This window comes from Phocoena sinus, chromosome 2, assembly GCF_008692025.1.
Source record: "Phocoena sinus isolate mPhoSin1 chromosome 2, mPhoSin1.pri, whole genome shotgun sequence".
In the NCBI taxonomy this organism is placed as follows: domain Eukaryota; kingdom Metazoa; phylum Chordata; class Mammalia; order Artiodactyla; family Phocoenidae; genus Phocoena; species Phocoena sinus.
In genome coordinates this window covers 59716550-59733380 of record NC_045764.1, presented here as the reverse complement: position 1 = coordinate 59733380, position 16831 = coordinate 59716550, and the positions used below count along the sequence as shown (strand labels likewise).

The 16831-nt window shown below is 36.2% G+C and overlaps 1 protein-coding gene across 5 annotated transcripts in view; it reads left to right on the top strand.

Moving 5' to 3' along the window:
- Positions 1 to 16831, top strand: part of SCAPER (S-phase cyclin A associated protein in the ER) — a 523563-nt gene that overhangs the window by 58351 nt on the left and 448381 nt on the right. For all 5 annotated transcript variants that reach the window (XM_032623630.1, XM_032623633.1, XM_032623632.1 and 2 more), the window contains 2 exons: positions 1102 to 1172; positions 11784 to 11981. In XM_032623630.1, coding sequence (XP_032479521.1) covers positions 1102 to 1172; positions 11784 to 11981 — 269 coding nt within the window. The remainder of the gene's footprint in view (positions 1 to 1101; positions 1173 to 11783; positions 11982 to 16831) is intronic.

Sequence of the window (16831 nt, the reverse complement as noted above, 5' to 3'; positions counted from 1 at the left end):
ATTTTTAAAAGTTTTCTTCTGTTCTTTGTTTTATTCCTGTCTCCTCTGGTACTTGTTCTAAGCTGATTATTCTCCTGGATATCCTAAGAAGCCTCTGATACATTGTTCTCTATGATGAAAGAATGAATAAAAGGCTGTGTAGGGGGTAGGGAGTTCTCTGCCTCCACCCCTGGTAGAACAGTGAGTGAGGCCCTCTGATGTGCAGATAAATTGATAGTAGGTGTTATGGTTCATTTCATTTGTACTGCTTCAGGGGTCTTGGCCCAAAATTATTTTGCAAAAAGGGAAACGAGTCTGTTGTACATTACAGGATTTTACTCCTGTTTTGGAATAGCTCTCAAGAATAGAGTGATTATAAAACAGTAGTTAGTGTCTTTCTTATAAAAAAGAGCAAGTGAGAAAGCTGTATCTGCTGCAGAAATACAAAGAACTGAAAATGTCCCTTTTCAAAATGAAACTATATATTCCATAAATCAGGTAAATTAAAACAGAAAATACTGAGTTTTTATATGGTAAAAAAATGTATTCTTGGGCTTCCCTGGTGGCGCAGTGGTTGAGAGTCTGCCTGCTGATGCAGGGGACACAGGTTCGTGCCCTGATCCGGGAGGATCTCACATGCCGCAGAGCGGCTGGGCCCGTGAGCCATGGCCGCTGAGCCTGCGTGTCCGGAGCCTGTGCGCTGCAGCGGGAGAGGCCACAGCAGTGAGAGGCCCGCGTACTGCAAAAACAAACAAACAAACAAAACATGTATCCTTAATTTTATTGTCAAACTAAAATTTGAATTCAAAGAACTATTTTCAAAGGAGCTATATATAAGCTGAAGAGTGTCACTAACCTGATTTTGTTTTTAAATTATCAGACTATCTGACTTCTTGAAGAAGTTGATTTTCTTCCTATTCTGAGAAAGCCATTCAATAAAAGCAGTCTCTGGGACCTTGGAAATTTGTTTTTTATGACATCTGTAGTTCATGTTGGCCATGTATAGATTGTTCTATGGTCTCTGGAAGGAGATTATGTGTTAGTATGCCTGGATAATTTGCATAGTTCAGTTTTATATTATCTATTTGTTGATCTATATATTTATCTATTTTTGCCTTGAAGGAAAATCTAAATGTCAAACTGGTGGAAAATCAAAGAGGACAATTCAGGGCACTCATAAAATGACAAAACAGGTACAGCATATACAACTGTTTACTTTTTTGTGATTAATTTCAATTATAAAATCTAATTTTTCAGGATTTGAATATTGCATATTTTATCTTCATATAAAAATTTAATGTAACATCCTTTAACAAATGTGTATGTAGTATTATGTGCCTAACTTGTACTAAATACTTTACAGATATTAATTTGTTTGTTATAACAACCCTTTGATGTAGGCATTATTCTTCATTTACAAATGAGAAAACTGAGGTAGAGAGAGGTTATGTAACTTACTAGTAAGTGACACAGCCAAGATTTGAACCCATGCCATCAATTTCTACAGTTTATGCTCTTAACTCCTCTGCTGCACATTCCATATTTGTGATTCTTCTATGATTTACTTTCTAGGTATAATGAAGTCTTTTGGATATAGGATAATAAAGATGTATTGAATCTAAAATTTTTCAGATTGTTCTACTAAAATTTTAGAGAACACAAGCCTACCTTATTTTTAAAAGTGTATTGGCGGGTTTCCCTGGTGGCACAGTGGTTGAGAGTCCGCCTGCCGATGCAGGGGACGCGGGTTCGTGCCCCGGCCTGGGAAGATCCCATATGCCGTGGAGCGGCTGGGCCCGTGAGCCATGGCCGCTGAGCCTGTGCGTCCGGAGCCTGTGCTCCGCAACAGGAGAGGCCACAGCAGTGAGAGGCCCGCGCACCGCACAAAAAAAAAAGCAAGAAAAGTGTTTTGGCATATTTATAGTTAGCTCTGTAATCTGTAGTTATTTTCTCTGAACTTTTTATATATATTATTTTAGTTTGATGTTATTAAATATACCAATATGTATTATGTAAACCCCAAACTACACATAAGGAAAACATGGACTTCTAATCAAGGTGGCATTGTGGGTTCATAAAATATTCCCTAGTCCTCTCATACAAGAGGCATCAATGATAAAATATTTTTTAAAAATTAAAGAGACAAAGGATTTTCAAAAATAAAATAAAAATCTCTGTGGATCAGAAATAAAACAAACACATATATTCACAGATAAGTGGAGTTGGGGACACACTTACTGGACAAGTCCTATATAAGGGAGGCTGAAACACCCTGATTGTGGTGGGAAAACAGATCCAGGCTCATGGCATAAAACTTTAGGCTTGTGCAGTGTTCTGCACTAGGAGACAAAGAACACTACAATCTGCCTGGGGTTGTGGCCTGTGATAATTGACATCTGAAGCAATAAAAGAGAGTCGCCCTCTGGTTCATGACTGGGTCTGCTATATTCTTGAAGGGTGAGAGCTTTAAGTCCCCAGTAAAAGGCCTCTGGAAGGGGACCATGGTGGGCCAGATGATGGTAACCATAAAACTAGTACACATGTAGTTAGGGTGAGCGAAGTGAAAAACTAAAATAAAAGAAACTTAAATGCAAAATAAGTTTGCAAAACAAAATATCAAGGCACATGAGGAAAATAATATCGTAAGATATAAACAACACATTCCACAAATGAGAGAATTTACTCCTGAGGTAATGAAAAATGGTCATTTTTCTAAAGAGGACTTTCAAATAAACAAGTTTAAATTCCTCAAAGGAAAGATTAAATATAACACAAAAAGGAAAATTCTGAAGTAAAAGATGGATATGAATTTTGAACATTTATAGATAAAAGTGAACATCCTACAAATGAAAATGGTGTCCGTGAAATTTTAATTTTCGTACCTGCAATTAGTAAGAATAAATGATATATTGGACAGAGAGATTAGTTAAAGGGAGAATTTGTGAGTTGGAAGGCACTAACGACTTAAGAGGATTTAGAACGTAGCTCAGAGAACTAAAGAGATGGAAAATTGGAAAGAGAATTTGATTGAGAAATTCTAACATATGCCTTCTAGGACTTTTGAAATAGAGAATAAATAGTGGGCATGCAATATTTAGAAATATGATGTTTAAAATTTTCCTTACTTTGAGTTCTCAAGAGATTCAGAGCATAACTGTAGAGCTGAGCAGGATAAATAAAAATAGATTTATACCTAGATACATTCTAGAGAACCTGCAAAATGTTAAGGATAAAACTCTTAAAATACCAGGAAGTAAACAAAAGCACAGAGGAATAACAATAATCTTGTAATGAACAAAAGAACAGTGGACCGATACCTACAGAGTTATAAGGCGAAATAACTTTTAACCCAGAAGTCTGTGCCCATTCAAATGATCATTCAAGTGCAAGAGTGAAATAAAGCCATTTTTAGATGTACAAAGGCTAAGGTTTGCCACCTACAGATGCTTAATGAAGGGACTATTAAAGGCATACTTCAGCAAGAAGAAAAGGTAACCTGGAGGAGGGAGCTTGATAGCTGTAAAATATTTTAGTAAATCTCATTAACTATTGATGGTTTTCAAAAACACTCACACAATTAAATTTAGAAAGGTGGAGCTATAATCTTAAACAGTGTTAACACAGAAGACCATAGGGAGTTTGGAAGGGAGTTAACGTGATAAAATCCTTGTCTTATTTAGGAAGAAGTCTTTGTTTAAGGCTAGCTACTAAAGGACTAAAACAAGCGGGCACAATTTCCAAATAAACAGAGGAAAAGAGAAAGTGAATAAACCAAAGCTTTTCAACTAAATAGAAGGAAAGAGAAAGAAAAAAAGAAGAAAAATCATAGTAAGTGAAAAGCATGAAAGATAATGGTAGATACTAAGTATAAATATTTCAGCAAACATAATATCAATACATGTAAACTGATTAAATTCAGTTCTTAAAAGTCAGATGATTGAATTAAACCTCTCATTTTAGATTGAGCTGTATACTGCTTATAAGAGACATATTTAAAACTTCAAGGAAAGTTTAAAACAAAGAAAGAGAAAAAAATCCAGGCAAAATACTTGATATTCTAGATGTGCTCTAAAGCTAGAATAGCAATATTCATATCAAACCAGATGGACTTCAACATGAAAAGCATTGATTACAGAAAGATAGAACTTATATAATGGTGAAAAGAATAATCATCCAAAAAGTATAAAAGTACAAAGCTTTTAGGTACCTAACAGCATGGACTTGAAATATCTAAAGCCCAAACTAACAGAATTACAAGGAGAAAAGTGTATTCATGATCATAGTGGTAAATATTCATATCCCTTACTCAGAAACTGATCAAGCAGGAATAAATAGCAAGAATATAGAATTAAGATGCAATTATGATTGATCTCATAAATACATATACATATATGTATGTATATGTATGCACGTATATGTGTGTATTTATTGGCACTCAAATAGTGTACACAAAGCACATGCAAAAATTGATCACATCCTAGGTTATAAAGAAGTCCCAGTAAATACAAGTCAGACAAGAATATAGAAGTCAGACACAGCATGTTCTCTGACTGTAATGCAATTAAATTACAAATAAAATATAAGGATATTTTCATGTAATATAAAAAAAATTATTGATGGGCTAAAGACCAAATGAGAAAACAAAAAAATTAAGATTATCTGGAAGGATATTTTTATGACCTTGAATTAGAAGAGGCTTTCCTAGACAAGACAAAAAGCATAACTGATGGATATGTTATATCAAAATTAAATTTATATACTAAAAAACTCACTTAAACAAAGTTAAAGGTGAGATTAACTGGGAGAAGATACCATTCATCAAAGACTTCATAAAGAGCTAAAATTCATCAGAAAAAGGACAAATAACCCAATAAAAAATGGGGGAAACCTGAATAGCCTGTAAACCTGTGAAAAAACGCTCAGTTTCAGTAGTAATCAGGGAAATGCCTCTGGATTACTTGTGAAATCCTACAACTTTGCCCTCTAGAAGTAGGTTTACCATTAGCAAAACTTTCTTTGTTCCTCTCTTCCCTGCACATTCCCTTTACCTTCTTGTTTTAGGTAAATTCCAACTCACGTGTGGGAATACTGCTTCCTCCACAGTTGTTTTAAGTAGTAGTTGTTTTCTTCCCCCACAGCGCTCCTACCTGTGATCCTAGAGGTGGGTTAGGTTTCCTGCTTGCTCCTTACTGGCATTTCAGGCAGTTCTCCCTCCCATCTCCTAAAACTCCTCAGATTTGAAGGACATGCCATCAGACTATACCACCTGCTCCCTCTTCTTGTTGCAGCACTTACAGATTTCCAGGTCACTTCTTATTCCTTGAAGATATAATTTTCAGGCTCACTGCATGCTCTACACCATTACTGCTGTCCTCTCAATTTCTTGCATATCTTTCCTCCAGTAGTTTTGTCTTCTACTCATTCCGATGGTCAGACTCTTGCCTTGTTCTCACTAACAACTACTCTCCCTCCAGGATCTCAATCTCAGCCATCCAATCTTCTACCTGCCATCTCTCCTCCTGCCTTATTCTCTGTGATCATGTGACTCTAACAATTCTTCAACCCCATGCAATCTATAATTTACTGATCCTACCACCCTTTCATTATCCCATATCCTCCATATGACCACACTTTCCTGGATATCCACCTGAGATTCTATGGTTTGTCTGTCATAATTGCCTTCTTGCCCACTCTCCCAACTGTCTGGCTACCCTGCCCCTTGGTAGTACACGCTTGACAGAGTTGTCCTCATTACAGCCACTTTTCTGCCTATTCTGCTCTGTGCCCCATGCATTTGAAAGTGGCAGGAGAAAAGTATCAGTTATGTTGAAAGGCTCTTTTGACACTTATGACCGCTAACCTCATATGGATAGTACTGTCCCAAAGTCCTATTGCATGTCCCTACTTATTCATTTCAGTACAGATCCCATGGGCATTAAAAGGACAATAAAATAATACCATGAACAACTCTTTGCCACAGGTTTGATAACTAGGATGAAATGGACTGATAGCTTGAAAGACATAATCTGTTAAAACTCACTCAAGATGAAATAGACACTCCGAATAGGCCTAAATGTATTAAAGAAATTAAATCAATAATTAATAACCTTTCAAAACAGAAAGTACCAGGCCCAGGTGGATTCACTGTTGAATTCTACCAAGCATTTAAGGAAGAAATTATACCAATTCTTTACAATCCATTTTAGAGGGTAGAAGCAGAGGGAATGCTTCCTAACTCATTTTATGAGGCCAGCATTATTCTAACACCAAAACCAGACAAAGACATTACAAGAAAACTGCAGACCAGTGACTCTCACAAACATAGATACAAAAATCCTCAACAAAATATTAGCAAATCATATCCCACAATAAAAAGAATGATACACCATGAGCAAGTGGGATTTATCCCAGAGGTGCAAGGTTGGTTCATAATTTAAAATAAATCAATGGAATTCATCACAGCAACAGGATAAAAAAGACAAAACCTAGTTTTATATCAATGATGCAGAAAAAAACTTTGACCAAATTCTACACCTAGAAAAGATGATAAAAATCTTTTACTAAACTAAGAATAGAGGGGGAACTTATTCAACTTAATTAAAAAAAATACAAAACCCTACAGCTAACATGATACTTAATGGGAGAAACTAGAAGCTTTCCCATTAAGATCAGTTAGGAGGTAAGGATGTCCCCTTTCACCATTGCTTTTCAACATCATAATGGAAGTTCTAGCTAATGCAATAAGACAAGAAAAGGAAATAAAAGGTATACAGATTGAGAAGGAAGAAATAAAACTGTCTTTGTTCATAGATGACATGATCATCTATGTAAGAAATCTGAAAGAATCAACCAAAAAAACTCCTATAACTAATAATTGATTACAGAAGGTTGCAAGATACAAGATTAACATAAAAAAGTCAGTTGCTTTCCTGTGTACCAGCAATGAATAAGTGGTATTTAAAATTAAAAACACAATACCATTGGGACTTCCTTGGTGGTCCAGTGGTAAAGAAGCTGCCTTACAATGCAGGGTTTGATCCCTGGTCAGGGAACTAAGATCCCACATGCTACAGGGCAACTAACTAAGCCTGCACGCCACAACTAGTGAGCTCATGCACCTCAACGAGAGAGCTCACATGCTGCAAACTACAGGGTCAACGTGCCCTGGAGCCCACGCACCACAACTAGAGAGAGAAAATCCGCATACCGCAACTGGAGAGAAGCCCGCATACCACAATGAAGAGCCCGCGTGCCGCAGTGAAAGATCCCACATGCCTCAACGAAGACCCGACACAGCCAAAAATAAATAAAATAAATAAATAATAAAATAAATCTTAAAAAACCCCAAACCACAATACCATTTATATCAGCACTCCCCAAAATTAAATAGGTAGGTATAAACATAACAGAATATGTATAAGATCTATATGAGGAAAACTATAAAACTCTGATGAGTGAACTCAAAGAGCTAAATAAATGGAGAGACATTCCATGTTGACGAATAGGAAGACTCAATATGGTCAAGATGTCATTTCTTCCCAGGTTGAAGAATATATTCAATAAATCCCAGCAAATTATTTTGTAGATATCAATAAACTTATTCTAAAGTTTATATGGAGGGGCAAAAGACCCAGAATAGGCAACAAAATATTGAAGGAGAAGAACAAAGTTGGAGGACTGACACTAACCAACTTCAAGACTTACTATAAAGCTACAGTAATCAAGGCAGTGTGATATTGGCAAAAGAAAAGACAAATAGATATATGGAACAGAATAGAAAGCCCAGAAATGTACCCACGTAATTAGTCAACTGATCTTTGACAAAGGAGCAAAGGCAATACAATGGAGCAAAGGTAGTCTTTTCAACAAATGGTGCTGGAACATCCATACGACAAAAAAAAAAAAAATGAATCCAGACACAGACCTCACATTCTTCACAAAAATTAACTCAAAATAGACTATTGACCATAAATGCAGAAGTATAAAACTCCTAGACAATAACATAGGAGAAAACCTAAATGACCTTGAATATGGTGATGACTTTTTAGGTACAGTATCAAAGGCATGATCTCTGAAAGAAATCAATGATAAGCTGGATTTCATTAAAATTAGAAACTTCTGTTCTGCAAAAGACAATGTCAAGAGAATGAGAAGACAAGTCACAGACTTGGGAGAAAATATTTGGAAAAAGATATCTGGTAAAAGACTGTTATCCAAAATATACAAAGGACTCTTTTTTTTAAACATGTTTCAATGTTTCAATCATTGAAACAACCTGATTGAAAAATGAGATGAAGACCTTAACAGACACCTCACCAAAGAGAATGTACAGATGGCAGATAAGCATATGAAAAGGTGTGCCACATCATATGTCATCAGGGAAATGCAAATTAAAACAATGAGCTACCACCACACACCTATTAGAATGACCAAAATTGGGAACACTGATAACTCCAAATGCTGGTGAGGATGAAGAGCCACAGAAACTCTTACTCAATGTTGGTGGGAATTCAGAGTGGAAATTCAGCCACTTTGGAAGACAGTTTGGCAGTTTCTTAACACAAGTAAACATACTCTTACCTTGTGATCAGCAGTCATGCCCTTGGTATATATGTAGATGAGTTGAAAACTTATGTCTAAACAAAAACATGCACATGGATGTTTATAGCAGCCTTTTTCATAATTGCCAAACCTGGAAGCCACCGAGATATCCAGTAGGTGAATGGATAAATAAACTGTGGTACATTCAGCTCTAAAAAGAAATGAGCTATCAGGCCATGAAAAGACATGGAGGAAATTAATTGCATATTATTAAGTAAAAGAAGCCAATCTGAAAAGGCTGCGTACTGTATGATTCCAACCTTAGGACATTCTAGAAAAGACTAAATATGGAGACAGTAAAAAGACAAGTTGTTGTCAGAGGTTTAGGTCCATAGGTTTCTTCAGATTCTCAGGGGAGTTGACGAGAGTTCTAAGAGAGGTGAGTCAGAAATCTCAATTTCCTCCTTCCCCTTTCCCTCTCCTTTCTTTCTTTTTTCCTCTTTTTCTCTCAGAAGTGATTGATTAAAATAGTATAACATTTATTATATTGAATTTTATTTAAAACATGAGATTCAGTTGTGTCTAGCTTTTTCCAGAAGTTTAGGTTGCTTTGTCTTCTGTTGAATGTCTTGGAAACAGGCACAGTAAGTCATAACAATGGGATAGTTACCTGATTTTGAATCTTGGCTTCGTCTCTTACTTAATGTGAGACCTTGGGTTTATCATTTAATTTAGCTAAATCTCAGTTTTCTCCTCTATAAAATGGAACAAGTAATAGTAATTGTGATATAAAATTGCTTCAAAGATTAAATGAAGTATAACTGTATGGAAAGCACTTAGCACAGTGTCTGGCACATAGCAAGTATGACATGAATATTAGATGCCACTGCAATTGTTATTATCACTGCTGTTATTTTTATCAGTGGTAGGTAAGAGCGCTGTATTTTGAAACTGTATACAAACTTATCAGCCTCTACAATTTGATATGCTTCTTCTACCTTTCTTCACAAATTTGGCAATTTTGCCATTAGTTTATTCACATTTTTCTGTGAGCATATTTCTTCACCTCTTTGTCTTTCCCACTATAATTATACCTAACATTATATGGGTACTACTGTGCGCTAGGTGCTATGTGAAATGCTTTATGAACATTGGAGCAGAAGTTGGAAGACTAGGTTCTGGTCCCAGTTCTGTCACTCAGCCTTTTGACTTGGTCAAGAAATTGAATCTTACTGATATTGTCATCTACAAAATAGGAATAATAATATTTCAATATTTGTCCTGTCTTTATAGTTTGCTATGATGATTAAATGATATGTTTTCAAAAGCCCTTCATAAAATGTAAATAAATGTGCAAAATATAAAGTATTACTATTTTTGTCAAGCTTAAATGTCAAATTTGTATAGTACATTGCCCTTCAGATGGAATTACCTAGCTGTAGTTTCTGCCTTTCTGGAGTCTTTCTTAGTAAAAGCCTCACATAGAGCAATCACGGAGAATAGAAACATCTTAACCTAAAAGCAGTTTTGCCTATTCTACATTTTAAGAAAGGTTGGTTAAAGTATTTGGATCATATACATATGGATGCATGATAGGGTAAATACATAAATGGGTGAAGATGAGTTAAATTATTTTTGAGAATTTTATAAGATTAGGATCTGAATTCACAGGAAACTACTAGTGTTTTGCTGATCACTCTAAGAAGTTTGTGAAGGAAGTATAATTCAGGAAAATTCAAGTTAATTTTAACTTTGGGTGGTATATAGGAAGAGAAATGAGGTGGTCTGGAATATTCGGTAAAGGGTTGTTAGCACAGGGCCTTGGGGTGCAGTGTAATGGGAAGTCAGCGGTGTAATTGCAGAGCTCTAACTGGAAGATAGTCTCCTGTGGCTATGTGATCTTGGACAAATCAGCCTCTAAATCTCAATTTTCTAAGCTGTAAAGTAGAGCTAATAATACATACTTTAAAATTTGTGTGAGGGGGTATTTGCCATCATGATTTATCATTTACTATTAGATTTGGAAAGTGCTTGGAGAGCCGTTGAAGCAAAGGTTTTGTGGGTTGTTGATGATTACTTTAAATTTTATTGCTTGAGTGTTGAGAATTTGGGCCTGGACTAAGGCTGTCAGATAAAATATTTACCAATTTTTATTGCTGAGTCTGACAGCCTTAGTCTGGATGGGGGACTGCGGAAGGAGGATGAGCAGCTCCATCTCAGCCTCTTAAGTGTGCATGTCTTTGTGCGTATATATGTTTTGTTTGCTTGACTTTTGATAGTGAAGATTCTATATAAACCGAAGATTGGCTATAAAAGATTTTTGAAGTATAGGAATCACTGTTACATTGAAGGCCAAAGCCTAAAATAAAACAGGAGAGTATTAGCTTCTATTTTGGATATTCTTCACTCTGGGGCTCTTCTATGAAAAGGAAAAACAAACAAGCTAACAGGAATGACATACACACATACAAAACAACCCAAAGAAACTTGAGATTGTTTGTTGTTGTAACTGTAGTACAAGGTTAGTATTTATTTATTTATCAGTTTAAGTAGCCACAGAGAGATAAGCAACTCCTTTGTACTTCTAGTGAGAAGTTCAGGTCTTTATGTAAACTGCACACTCCTGTTTGTGGGGGAATGATTCTTTGGTACAGTCTATAAAAGTATAGAATATAATCTTGTATTTTCAAAGTCTGCCTGTGCAGCTGAGGAAACATTGGGTCATAGAATACTATAGTTACTTTATTTGGTGAGTCTGCTCTGTAGCTGATGCTTGGTTTTATTAATCAGTGTTCTTTTCTAGTAAATTATTTTGTATTTATATATTTTTACTTTTAGTGGAAAAAGGTTTAAGGTAAAATTAAGTAACTGAATATAAGTATAGGATATGTCATTTCTAAATGAAAAGAATATATACAGGCAATTTCAAAATGTTGAAATTAGTATCTGTTATTTGTTACTGTATGTAAATGTGCCATACACATATTTTAGTAAATCAGGAGCCACTTTAATGCTCCTTTTTGGCTGAGTCTGTTCACCATTAAAATCATCCTAATCTTCAATGAAACATGTAATTGACCTTACAAACCTGCAGCTTTTATTTAAGTTGAGAAGTTTTGTTTTGATGAATTCAGTGTGATATAAGCTAAAAAGAAGAATGTCATGTTTTTAAGTATTTATGTTGAAAAATTTGATTTATACAAAAATCCAGTTCCTGGAGGCTTTTAAAAAATATTTTTTCATGTTTTGTTTTATTTCATCAGAACACTACAGTAGACTGTAAAATAACGTCATCTACAACTGGAGATAAACACTTTGATAAAAGTCCCACTAAAACAAGGCACCCTCGGAAGATTGATCTAAGAGCTCGATACTGGGCATTCCTTTTTGACAATCTTCGCCGGGCTGTAGATGAAATCTATGTAACTTGTGAATCAGATCAGAGTGTGGTGGAATGTAAGGTAAGCTTTGCTTTGAGGCTTTGTAATCCATTTGAAGTCAGATTCTCCAATTTTTACTACATCTGACTTGATAATTTGCCTCAGTATACAGTACTTTAATAATAACTGTAGTCTCCATGCTATACGCTAGATCTGCTTAACTTATTCATCTTATAACTGAAAGTCTGTACCCTTTGACCAACATCTCCCTATTTCCCCTATCACTTGCAACCACTGTTCTACTCTGCTTCTGTGAGTGTGTCAGGTTTTTCTTTGTTTTGATTTTTCAAGAGTACCCTTGTTGTTGTTGTTTGCATTACCTACTTATGTACTTTTATATTCTGTGCAAGATTTGGTAGAAAGTTGTCTTGATACATAGTCCTAGGCAAGAAATTAAGGGATAGGTACACATATACACAATTTATTAAAAAATCTCTTATCTGTGTTCTCCATTGGTACTGTAGGTGGCATTAGTGAGATTTTCACATTCTTTGGTTTCCTGTTTAATGTCTTTAATTGGGCATTGCTTCTTTTCTGTTGAGATACTTATCACTCTTCTAATTCACTGTGATCAGGGAAAAGTGAGATTGATGGCTAACCATAAACAATCCTGGGCGGGATTAGGATGTCATTGTAAGGTGTGTTTTCTAATTTTAGATAACCTTGTATTTGTAATAGTATATTAAACAGACACATAGCATAATATGGCTCTAAAAATTCACTAGAAAGTCTGGCCTTTCAGTATATACAAACTATATACTGTATTAGTTTATACTAAATAAAATTATTTTGAGAAAAACCAGAATGATACATCATCATAGAAATATTACAGAGGTAGCTTCTGTTTCTACAGTGAACATGGTTGAAAATCCTGGAATTCATTGTTTAACCTTTGAAATGTCCGAAGGGTCAAAGCAAAGTTACATGTTGACACAACAGCTATGTTTCCTCTAAAACTGGAAACAGCCAAAATGTTTTAAACTAGCCTAAAAATATGACTCTTCAGAAACAGTTTACAGAATGAACAGTGATTGAAATCACCCAAATTTATGCTTTGGTTGTCACAATTAATATTGTTACTATCAGCATGTAAAACTTTTCATGTTTTAAGAAAAATATTTTTAAGGAAAATCATATCATTGGGGTGGAATGAATCAGCATGTTGTGGTAGAAAACACCATTGGATTTAATTTTGGGTTATAGTTTCTTATATAAAATGAGCATGTGGGCCTAGATAATCTTTAGGTCATCCCTAGAGATCAATAAGATCAGCAGATTCTTTGATTTTGTGATTAAAAATAACAAAAGGTTGACTGAAGAAATCAAATTTGTCAAATGTGTACTTCTTTATAGAGTTGGACCAATTGCAGCCATGTCTCTGTGATGAGCAGAAACTCTTGCACCTATCTCTGATACTGTATTCAGGGAAGCTGGACTTGCCATAAGACAGTGTAGCTTTTTTTTTAAAAAAAATTATTATATATATGCAATGGAATATTACTCAGCCATCAAAAAGAATGAAATAATGACATTTGCAGCAACATTGGTGGACCTAGAGATTATCATCTCTAGTGAAAGAGAAAGACACATACCATATGATATCACTTATATGTGGAATCTAAAATATGATACAAATCAACATATCTATGAAACAAAGACAGTGTAGCTTTTATTTTCAGTCCTGTCAAAGCTTTGTGAAAGTTTAACAGTAATAGAAATTGGTTGTGCAAGTTGTAGATTACGAGAATGGAGAAGATTAAAAAAAATTTTTTTTTAATTTTTAACTTTTTATTATGAGAATTTTCAAATACAAAGTAGAATAATGCAATATAGGGACTTCCCTGCTGGCACCGTGGTTAAGAATCCGCCTGCCAATCCAGGGGACATGGGTTCGATCCCTGGTCCAGGAAGATCCCACATGCCGCAGAGCAACTAAGCCTGTGCACCACAACTACTGAGCCTGTGCTCTAGAGCCTGTGAGCCACAACTACTGAGCCCATGTACCACAGCTACTGAAGCCCGTGTGCTTAGAGCCTGTGCTCCGCAACAAGAGAAGCCACCACAATGAGAAGCCCACGGACCAAAAGGAAGAGTAGCCCCTGCTCACCGCAACTAGAGAAAGCCCACATGCAGCAATGAAGATCCAACACAGCCAAAAATAAATTAATAAATAAATATATTTTTTTTAATTAAAAAAGAAAGAAAGAATGGAGAAGATTTTGACAGAGGAGTAGAAATGTGTTCTCTATTCTTTGTACTGTGTTAAGATGCTCAAAGGTTTATGCTGAGAAATAAAATCTGGGAGCTTAAAAGTTAATTTCATACCCAACTCTGCTCCTCTCCCCATCTAGGACTTACAGGTGGTGATGTAAAAATATACAGTTTAATATTTGCTTTATCATGTGCTGGGTATATAATAACTGGAGTTCTATTTATGTTTTGTTCTATTCTCATTTTAAAAGCACTTCTATCCATTATCTCATTTGATTAGTACCATTGTAAGATGTATAACCCTCATTTTATAGATCCTCATTGTATAGGTGCATTCAGCCTTTATTTTGTAGATTTACTGACAATATTTATCCTTCTTTGTGATTTTTGTGCAACGCCTTTGTTAAGTAACCACAGTTCAATTCTTTGTCTCATATGTAAAGTGCAGTTAATAACTCCTGTATTATGTAATTCATATGATAAGTACAGCATGAAAAAGTATCTTAACTGTATCAACCAGGATTGCTGACCAGAGCCAGTCTCTTTAATCAAGAGGCTAAAATTCTCATTTTTTTTGTTTAAAGGCATGCCTGTTATGCCATCAGCTACTTCACTGCATGACTTGCTAAGAACTGACTTTTCCAGCAAAGCTGTAATCTGACCATCACCACTGCATTTCCCCTTCTTCCATATAAAGTGGGCTAGGGGGAGATTGCCTTTTGGGGAGTGCACAGTTAATGAAGTTTGATGTGGTGCGTGAATTGCTTGTGAAGTTTGTGTGTATGGCTGCAGGAAACTGGCATCTTGTTCTCTGGTTGGATCTTTGCCGTGCTGATTTTGGTGCCTGTGGAATATGTTGAGAGATTTTGGGGAAAAGCATACTGGGAACATATTGTACTTTCCATTCCCTTTTTTCCATTTCAACCTGGGGGAACTGGATGTGTGGCTCTGGAATATTGGGGGCATCCTTGAATATAGAGAGTGGTACCTACATCTCCCTTAGAAGTTTCATAGCATAATAAGCTTGCTGGAGTAGCTCATGCCAGCTGGGCTTGAAGGGACTTTAGGGTAGTATGCTTTCTTTGGAAGGAGATAGGATGGGACTTGTCATTGACCAAGTAAAGAGGAACCTCAGTGCATCTCACGATTTATGTGAGGGTAGAATTGTGTACATTAGTGAAGATGTTGGAGTAATAGGGGCTTCCTGTGGGGACACTTGGTTAGGTAAAATATACCAACCTCTGTTGGAGTTGAGGCAGATACTGCTTGGGCAGAGGGAGCCAGGGTGAACCTGACCACTGCCTAGAGAACCATGAATGTTCCCTGTGCAGAAATTACCATGTACTGCAGAGATCAGTAGAGACCACTGACTTCAAATTGATTCAGAGAAAGATGAGGGGTGCATCTCTGCCTGGCAGCACTTGATTCTTTTGGTGGTCAGTATCACCCTAGTCCCTGGAGAAGGACTGGCTGATGACTGTAGTAGATCCATCACTAATAACTGGTGAGATCTATAATAAGTAGGATATTGCCGTGTTCCCACAGCTGCCACTTATGGCAAGGACATAAGTTTGTGAAGGTAGGAGAGTTTGAAGGGGTACAGAGGAGGACGAGAGGAGAGACACAGTGAGGACAAGCTGTGTTCTTCCCCACCACAAGCATCTGCTAAAGCATGTAATTCTCACTTGTGCTAGGCAGGTTGTCTGTAGATGGGATTTAAAAACCAAGCTTTGATAATTGAATGTGACTGAAAAACTGTGGAATTTCACTGAGCATACTCAGCAGGTTTAGGATTCAACTGAGTAGTTAGTTATATGGGGGAAAAAATAAAAGTATTCTATGTTTATATCTCAATAGTTGAGACTTCTCAATTCAACAAGTAAGGATCAAAATGAGATGTGAGAAAGTGCTTAGAAAGGTATGACACACAATAAAAAGAAAATAAATTTTATAATTAGATGAAAGGAGAAGTCACAGATGGAGAAAGAGGAATATATAGGTCCAGGACAGAGAAAGAATCATCATAGAAGTAGGAAGGAGATAGGAGAATAGGAATGTCCCAAAAGCCATGGAAGAAGTAGGAGAGGTGCATAGGTTAAGAATGACTGCAGTTGAGAGAAAGCTTGTTCAACTTGGCATTCAAGAGGGATAAGAACAGATGAGATCAAGGTGGAAATTTGTGATAAGAATTTGAAATTCCATTTGATGGGTTCTTTGCTCTCTTTATTTTGAAAAGTAGGAGGAGTGGGGTTGGAAGTTTGAAGAGAGTGGAAAGGTCTGAAATAACTGTGATGGAGATGAAAGGGCTGACATACAGAAACCGATTGCCCAGCAGCCTTGAAGGTCACAGTTGAGATTGGAAATTCTTCTCTTTCCTGTATCTTTAGTTTTCCTTATTAGATTATTTTCCCATCAGCATACAACATGCTTATTTCTCTTCCATTCTGAACTACAAAAATAAGAACAACAAGAAGAAACCCCCAAACCCTTTCTCTACTTTACTTATCCTTTTATCTACTCTCCCAGTCCCCATTTTCCTCCTCCCCTTCTTAGCCAAGTTTCTTAGAAGAACTTTCTACATTTGCTGCCTTCATTTCCTTTTCTCCTGGATACTCATTAGTCTACTCCAACCTGGTGTCACATCCTATCAGAGCTCCTGT